This window comes from Trematomus bernacchii, unplaced genomic scaffold (assembly GCF_902827165.1).
Source record: "Trematomus bernacchii unplaced genomic scaffold, fTreBer1.1, whole genome shotgun sequence".
NCBI classification, from domain to species: domain Eukaryota; kingdom Metazoa; phylum Chordata; class Actinopteri; order Perciformes; family Nototheniidae; genus Trematomus; species Trematomus bernacchii.
This window is the reverse complement of record NW_022987888.1, coordinates 54701-64384: the sequence shown is the minus strand read 5'-3', so window position 1 is coordinate 64384 and position 9684 is coordinate 54701. Positions and strand designations below refer to the sequence as shown.

General features: G+C 43.1%; 1 protein-coding gene across 1 annotated transcript; it reads left to right on the top strand.

Annotated features, from left to right (window-relative positions):
• Positions 1-4438: 4438 nt before the first annotated feature.
• LOC117469856 lies at positions 4439-5988 on the top strand. The gene is made up of 3 exons (XM_034114311.1): positions 4439-4906; positions 5027-5159; positions 5425-5988. The coding sequence occupies exons 1-3, from the start codon at positions 4761-4763 to the stop codon at positions 5950-5952; spliced, it is 807 nt and encodes a 268-aa protein (XP_033970202.1). The 5' UTR covers positions 4439-4760; the 3' UTR covers positions 5953-5988.
• Positions 5989-9684: the final 3696 nt, after the last annotated feature.

Below are 9684 nucleotides of genomic sequence, written 5' to 3'. Positions count from 1 at the left end.
AACACCGGCGGACCTCTGGGCGACGTGTGGGTGTACGTCAACCCTAAAAGCGGAGGTGCTGTAGACGCTAAATACCGTAGCTAAACACCGATCATACAACAGCAACGATGAAAGATTGTAGCCAAGGCAGCAGAGCTCTGAATATAGCTCTTGTCACTCTCTCTCTCTCTCTCTCTCTCTCTCTCTCTCTCTCTCTCTCTCTCTCTCTCTCTCTCTCTCTCTCTCACACACACACTAGGGCTGTGCGATTATGGCAAAAATCATAATCACGATTATTTTGGTCAATAATTGATATCAAGATTATTAAATACGATTATTCATTGACTTTGAAAACATCCATTTATTGAACTTTAAAACAAATAATAATTTGAACAGTATCTTTTTAACTGTTGATTACCCTGAACCTATAATTCAACTGCAAAACCAATACAAAAATAAATTAAATAAATTATACATTTAAATAAATAATATCAAAATAATAAATACCAATAAACAAGATCAACAAATATTTTGGAGCGCACTTCCACAAGCTATTAAACATGTATAAATATGATAAATAAAAATAAATTAGACTAAAATTAATTAGATCAAATATGTTGTAGTGCACTGTCACAACCTAGCAAAGCAAAATAATTTCGTAATTGTGGCAGGCCAAAATCGTAATTGCGATTAAAATACGATTAATTGCACACCCCTAACACACACACACACACACACACACACACACACACACACACAGACACACACACACATACACTTTTTGTCTAACACGCTAACACAGTTCTGTACTGTTATGCCTTTACATTTACTTTGTAAGTAATTATGGGACGTATTTCTTCTTTCATAGCAATTTTCCTTCATACTTTCTTGCCGTGAAATAGGTCTTAAATTCTATTCAAAGTGGTCTTAAAAAGGTCTTAAAAAGTCTTAAATTTGAGTAGGCGAAACCTGCAGGAACCCTGCTTTAGTTACTTTACAGATGTGGATGAATGATGTGAAATATAATCAAGTGTTAAATCAGACTTTAGTTCCACCTGGAGTAAATTCACAAGCTACCCTGCAGTATACAAAGTCATTCAAACTAGCTGCAGCTTTACCAGCTTTGAGAACACTTTCATGATCAATCATTATAAAACATATCATATATATTATTTTGAAATGGACCAATCTGCACAATTACTACTTTTACTGTCGCTACTTTAACTATATTTTGATGATAATACTTTTCTACTTTTACTTGAGGAATATTTTGAATGCAGGACTTTTACTGTAACAGAGTATTCCTACACTCTGGTACTTCTACTTTTACTCAAGTACAAGACCTGAGTACTTCTACTTTTACTCAAGTACAAGACCTGAGTACTTCTACTTTTACTCAAGCACAAGATCTGAGTACTTCTACTTTTACTCAAGTACAAGACCTGAGTTCTTCTACTTTTACTCAAGTACAAGATCTGAGTACTTCTACTTTTACTCAAGTACAAGACCTGAGTACTTCTACTTTTACTTAAGTACAAGATCTGAGTGCTTCTACTTTTACTCAAGTACAAGATCTATACTTATACCACCTCCGTTTATAGCCTATGAAAAAAACTATTAGAAAACGAAGGCTAAAGCTAACGTTAGCAGATAGTGACAATGTATGCTAGTTAGCTAGCTCAATGATAATATTGCGACAGAAAAACTTTTCAGTGCACATCACGCTCTGCGCTCCAACAGGGAGCTCTGCTCTGAACGGCCCGTTCTAACAGCTGTTCACCAGCGGTCCAGTCTGTGCCACAGTGACTCCGGACCGCAGAGTTAATATTAACGAACGCACCCGTAGGTAATGTAGCTGCTGAAGCTAGACCATCATAGCGGAGCAGCAGAGCCTTATTATACATCGATGAGCAGAGTCGACAGGCAGGAAGACTCGAGCACACAGCTCGCGCTGCATTATAATATACAGGGTTCTTACACCTTTTCCAAAGTCAAATTCAAGCACTTTTCAACCATTTTCAAGGTGCATTTTCAAGCTTTTCAAGCATCTTACAGCTGTTGTAAATTACATATTTAAATACACATACTCAAATGATTATTTCCCTACCTCACATTAAATCAGATGTTCTTTATGCTATAAACAACCAAATGTGTGTTTCATAATAGCATTCTACATGAGGATGAAAAATTAAAAATGTTAGAAAAGAAAACTAAGTTTAATATTTCAAAATGAGTGACCCATCTGTACGTAGACTGGGCATCCCATATAACCTGGCTGAGCCAATATAAAACAATCAGCCAAATAACTTTTCAATATATTATTGATTACTATTTTTGAGGTACTTTTAGGTTGGCAGTAAACACAAGTCAGAGGTAAATGGTGTACTTCAGTGACTCCACTACATGTATTTAATACCTTTAGTTACTTCACAGATGTGGATGAATGATGTGAAATATAATCAAGTGTTAAATCAGACTTTAGTTCCACCTGGAGTAAATCCACAAGCTACCCTGCAGTATACAAAGTCATTCAAACTAGCTGCACCTTTACCAGCTTTGAGAACACTTTCATGATCAATCATTATAAAACATATCATATACAATTATTAGGGATGCTCCGATCGCCAATTTTGGGGCCGATCGCCGGAATCAGTATCGGCCGATACCGCTCTCTTTTCCTCTCTCCCCCTCTCTCTCTCTCTCCTGACAGCCCGTCAGTATCTCCTGCAGCTCACTGATCCAGTAATGAGCGACCCGACAGTGAAGAATAAATATATTTATAACTAGTTTAGCTTGTTCCAGAGGCAGATAAAATAGCTAAGTGTGTTAGGTCTAACTCTTACGGAACGTCTACACAGCAGCGTTAAAAAAATCTTGAAACGCTTCTGCCCATTCACTTTGAATGGGGTGACGTCACTTTCCCTCACTTTTCGCCGAAATGGATTGTGGGCAGGCGAGCGGAGATTTTCAGGATTTTGAGGATTCAAAGTTGAACAATGTTCAACTTTTGAGGCTGAGGTGGAAGCGGCAGCCAATCAAATCCCGTGTACGCAAATCTGACAGTTCAAGCTCTAGCCAATCAAACGGCGTGTATGCTGGGAGAGACACCGCAGGTCATTTCCTCATATTCCAAAAAATGGAGGAGAAATTAGCGGTAGCGAATCAATCACCCGGTGCTTTATGACCAGACCTACCGGGATATAAACCGGAGGAGCCAGGCATGGAGGGAGGTGGCAGAGACAGTGGTAGGTTTTCGCCTGTTTTGGGGAGTTTATATCCAGTTTACTTCGGGCTTTTTTGTTTCGTATGTCGCGGGCGGGAGATTCATGTGATTGGTTGCTCGCAAAAAATCCTCAAGCTTCAGATACGCCCACCTCCAAGATTTTTTTAACGCTGCTGTGTAGACGTACCGTTAATGTGTGTTCTGCTCCGCTCACTGGTCCGTCACAGCGGGTGGAGCTGCAGGATTTCTGCTTCACACACACGTTGCATACCGCTATTTTATTGTCATTTTCGGACACTTAAAATACTGCCAGACTAGTGAAGCCATTTTGGCGAGCTTGTTTTGCCGCGCACAGAGAAAAGTGTCATGTATTTTACATGCAACGATAGCCTAATCTAAAATGCTCTACTGTGGCGTACCTTTCGTGTGGTGTGTGGCTCGTCAGCGCAGACTCTCGCATCGTTATTGTTGCACACTTTGCAGGAGGCTACTCTTGGGCTTCGCTTGACCCTCGTCTTAGCCATGGCTTGTATTTGTCTTCTGCTAGCCAACGCTCGTTGAAACGGCAACCTCCTGGCATACTGTCATCTATCACTCTCATCAGAATGCCCAGGTCACACACGTAACAAAAACACTTGCCGGTCACGCGCATAGCGCGGGAAGGCCGGAGCGGAGCTGTTTTATGTAAAAGCGAAGCAATTAAGCGCGCTCCGACTTCTTTATTTTCTTTTAATCTAAAAAGCGAAGTAAAGCATTTACAATTTCAAGCACTTTATCCCAAATTCAAGCACCATTCCCAAAATTCAAGCACTTTTCAAACCTTGAAAACACCTCGTACAATTTCAAGCATTTTCAAGGATTTCCAGCACCCGTACGCACCCTGAATATATAAAAAAAGAACACCATGCGTGTCATGATGGCACATAACAGCTCGCGGCCGCAGATTACTCCGGGTCCCAGACCCTCCCCATACCCCGAAAATATTTTTATTGCAGATCTACATGAATCACACAAACGACCTATTTTGGATTTCGCCGAAAGGTGACAAGTTTGCATCCCTGAGTTTGACAGTTTGACAGTTTGTTATGACACACCAAGAGCAAGAATGAGCGGATTTCGGGGTAAAGAAAAGCGATTGGCCTTCCAGCGGGTAAGAAAGTCGGCACTACATTGCTGTGTAACACTGTGTACGAATTCGGCCCGTTATAATCGGGAGATAAGTTTCCATGCATTTCCCATTGATGCTGAGGTAAAGGCTCAGTGGCTGATCAAGGTCCGTAGGGACAATTTCAGCCCCACAAAAAATACCCGTGTGTGCAGTAGGCATTTTCGACCAGGAGACTTATTGGTCACAGCGGGAGGACTGCACAGAGTACAGAAAGGAGCTACACCTGTTCTCTTTGCATGGAATAACTACGAGCTACCTACACCAAGACGTAATGTTTGGGAGCGTCGGCCGAGGGCAGAGAGCCCCACCCCGGACTTGACAGCTGAGTACGAGGTGGAAACAGTTGCGCTGCCTGATCATGAGTACTGTTTAAATCCCGCGACGGCAGTGATGGCAAATCAGGTGGCCGACGAGAACGAAGCCTTGAAAATGCAGGTTAGGGAGCTCCAACACCAGCTGGAAGTGTTACAACTGCGATCTCGTTTCGGGATACAACGCCTGGCAGGGTCGGACGAGGACATTCGTTTCTACACCAGGTTTGTTTATAAGGCTATCAGGATGTTGTTATGGCCACTAGTTTGAAAAACACCTTTCATTTGGGGAAGCTAATTTAAGAAACAAAACAATGTCTAACATGAACAATATTACATTCTTAGATTTGCCACATACAAGCATTTCCTTGCCTTTTGGAAATTGGTGGAGCCAGCAGCCAACACCAAGATGGTGCGGATCACCAACGCCAAGGCATCCTCTGCCAGCAGCTCGGATTCCTCTCAACCAACAACAACGGTATGCAGCATACAAGCATGGATGTATATTAATAATAATGCACGCTGCGCACTATACCACCGTTTAACAAGTGCATCACATCACTCACACAACACACACACATGCCACACACACACACACACACACACACACACACACACACACACACACACACACACACACACACACACACACACACACATACAAACGGAAAATGTGTTACAACTGTACCCGGTCTCCCTATAACAGTATCTACAGTATGCCTAACACTTATTTGTTTTCACAGAAACTTCCACCCATAGATGAGCTGCTGCTGTTCCTCATGCACCTGTCAGTGGGCCTACATCTGAGGGATCTAGCAGAACGGTTTGGCATTCACCGCACCACAGTCAGCAGAATTATTTCCACCTGGACACACTTCCTGTACCAACTGCTTGGAAGCCAACGTCTGTGGATCCCACGCGAAGTTGTCAGAGCTCACCTTCCACCAGAGTTTTCAGCTTTCCCTGACACACAAGTGGTGCTTGACTGCACTGAAGTATTCTGCCAGACTCCATCATCTCTCCTGCTGCAGAGTGAGGTGTTTTCAACATACAAGTCTCATGCTACATTCAAGGCCATGATCGGCATGGCACCACATGGTGCCATTACATTTGTGTCTGGCCTGTATGCAGGATCTATGAGTGACCGGGAGATTTTCAAGCTGTCTGGCATCGTGAGCCTGCTCACACCAGACATGGCAATAATGGTCGACAAAGGGTTCCTTGTGGACAATCTGGTTGAGTGCAAAGTTTACCGGCCTGCCTTTCTGTAAAAAAAAAACCCAAATGAGCAGGGAGGATGTCAGGCAGACTCAATCCATTGCAAGTCTGAGGGTCCATGTGGAGAGGTGCATCAGAAGGGTCAAAGAGAACAAACTCTTTGACAAAGCCATACCACTGTCTGTGTGTGGAAGCATTGAGGAGCTTTTCAATGTGGCTTGCTTCCTGGTCAACTACCAGAACGGACCACTGGTGAAAGCATGGGCAAGCCTGGGCAGCAATGATTAAAAGATTTCTTGCTCCCAAACCAATTGTGTATTTCATTGTGGTCGTTACAAAAAGCAGTCATACCATACTATGTTTAGGTACTAATGAATTATAACTAGGGCTGTCAAGTTAACGCGTTAATAACGCGTTAACGCAAAAAAAAATTAACGCCACTAATTATTTTAACGCGATTAACGCATGTGTATTTTTTTGTCCTCGGCCGCCGTAGTTTCAGAGCGCATCGAGTTTAACATACCATCTACAAGCTGATGCTGACAGCCCCGCTCCTGCCGCCCGCTTGTGGCAGACCACACTTCCACGCCCACCGGCAGGCCCGGACTGGCCATCGGGAGGACCGGGAGGGTGTGTGTATGTGTGGCGCGACTCACGCGAGCGAGGCACACCTTACGTGTTGTTGTTGTTAGCATCTGGTGCTAGCTAGCTGCGCTAACGGATATAAGGAGCTGTTTCAATGACATTTCGCCGACAACTGCGCCGAGCACTTGACTTTATGCAGGTAGCCAGACAGTGGGACATTGTACGAAAAGTCAGCACACTCAGCACGGATAGTACGCGCAACATGATTGCAGCGTCCAGGCAGCTCCCGTTGGAGCATATATGCCTTGAGCTGCACATAGCTCAACGATCCATCACAGTGTCTCTCCACACGCACACGCACACGCACACGCACACGCACACGCACACACACACACACACACACACACACACAGTATGTATTATTGTATGAGAGAGGTTCCAGGTTGAATTGAGGCGAATATTTGTAATGTTCACAGGTTGTTGTGTTTAATATTCATGAGAATATTTGTCATTGTTCAAATGATAATAAACAAACATATAAAGCATATTTGTCCACTCATATGTTGATAAGAGTATTAAAAACTTGAAAAATATCCCTCTAAGGTACATTTAGAAGAGATAAAAAATGTGCGATTAATTTGCGATTAACTATGGACAATCATGCGATTAATCGCGATTAAATATTTTAATCGACTGACAGCCCTAATTATAACCTCAAAACAAATGCACACAAAAATAACATAGGACAATACATAATATAATAAATCCACAATATGATAACATTTTACAGATTCATTTAATACACTTTTACAAAACATAGGTTGATGTTATATCGGGGAAAAAAAATACATATTTAAACATTTCAATTAGTCTCTGCATATTTAAGTAATGCTAGTTTATGTAACAGATGAACAGATCAATGCAAGATAAGTTAGTTAGCATCCACAACTTTTGTTAATGAATAACGTCATATGACATTAAATGTCTGCCAATAAACACCCCTTTCTTCCTCACATAGGTCCTTTGACTAAAGGATCTTTTTGACTTATAGAACACACTTGGTTCTGGTTTTAGCAATTGAAAGAACTATATACAGGAAAATATTCATGTTAGATCAGTAATGTAGTGTGATGTAGTGTGGTACACTAATGTAGTGTAGTGCATATCAGTCCATGTAAAAATAAAAATAATCTCCCTTCTCCCTAACGGGCCGTCTCCACGGCAGCGTTAAAAAATCTTGAAACGCTTCTGCCCATTCACTTTGAATGGGGTGACGTCACTTTTTTTCGCTTTCGCCGAAATGCATTGTGGGCAGGCGAGCGGAGATTCTCAGGATTTTCAAGATCCAAAGTTGAACAATGTTCAACTTTTGAAGCTGAGGAGGAAGCGTCAGCCAATCAAATCCCGTGTACGCAAATCTGACAGTTCAAGCTCTAGCCAATCAAACGGCGTGTATGCTGGGAGAGACAGACCGCAGGTCATTTCCTCATATTCCAAAACATGGAGGAGAAATTAGCGGTAGCGAATCAATCACCCGGTGCTTTATGACCAGACCTACCGGGATATAAACCGGAGGAGCCAGGCATGGAGGGAGGTGGCAGAGACAGTGGTATGTTTTCTAGTGATGTGTCGGTCGCGAACGAGCCGATTCTTTTGAACGGCTCTTTGGTACGAACGAGGGGAACCGAGTCGTACTTGGTGAGAGCCGTTCTTCTTATCGTTCAATCAAAGTTGGTCCGCACTCACTGCCTGCCAAAATTCACTCGCCTTTTAAAAAGCTTGATTTTGTTCCCCAAACGTATTCTGTGAAGACCCGCCCCTACTCTGATTTGTAGGTTTCAGCACGAGGAGTTAGGTGGGGTGGGTCTTAACGGAATACGCGAGAGAGAGAAGTCATAACAAGTGGTACTGGACAGATAGACGACGTGTTTTTCGGATGTAAAATGAGCCAAACGCGAAAACGCAGCAGCATTTGGATGCACTTCAACCAAAACCCAGGCAGTGATAAAGCGCACCATTTGTAAAGGCAAAATATCCTTTAAAGCAGGGTCAACAAATAATCTCCATCGCCACTTAAAAACACACTACTAATATTAAGAGTTGCGTGAATTTCATTCAAGGCAAGGCAACTTTATTTACTTAACACATGCAGAGGGTAAATTCAAAGTACATTCACTGACATGAATGACATGGATATGGCGCCACCTTGTGTCATGTTTACAATGCAGATTATTGACATTAGGTCTGGCAATGCAGTCAATCATTATCCTGGTGATTATTTCGCAGATAAACCTAGTAACCCCGCCCCCTTTTTAAAAAAACGGCTCTTTTGAACGGCTCTTTGAAAGGAACGGAGCCATAAGATCCGGCTCCCTTCAAAGAGCCATAATTCCCATCACTAATGTTTTCGCCTGTTTTGGGGAGTTTATATCCAGTTTACTTCGGGCTTTTTGGCTTCATATGTCGCGGGCGGGAGATTCATGTGATTGGTTGATCGCAAAAAAATCCCCAAGCCTCAGATACGCCCACCTCCAAGATTTTTTTAACGCTGCCGTGGAGACGGCCCGTAATGGTTGTAGCCACCTCGCAGTCTCTGCAGATACGCTGTATAAGGATATCCTCCTCTGCAAAAACGACGAAATCGCACCACTCCCTCCCTGTGAGTAGGAGCTGGCCTTGCACCTGCCAATAGTAGCTATGAGACTGCTTCAGTTTTAATGTGCCACTTTGCATTTTTAAGTAGCTACAGTCCACATAACTTTTTGCATTTGGGCATTTTATTTCAACAAGTCCAAAAGGTGGGCTCTCAGTTGGGTCAAACACCAGACCGTCAGGAGATGACCCTAACCAGGGGGCATCTGGGTGAATGACAAACCCACACGGCCAGTAATTGGTGTTTTTAATCCGGCAGTATTCCTGGATGGCAACCGGTTCCAGTGCCAGTCCCCTCTTCATTGATGCCGTTTGCGCCACTCCCTTCCGAATCCGTTGTGCCAAGTTTTCAGCCGAACTCTGACCTTGAACATGGCATACTTCCCTGAAACGGGAAGAAGTTATTCTTGGCCTCCTAACACGGTGCCATTCCACACAATCGCTCTGCTCCCTTGTGGCCACCTCGATTTTCCTTGCCATGAGCAATGTTGTCGCAAGTGACAGTAGATGGAGGTGCTGTTGGTGACTGCACACAAACTCACAGGTGG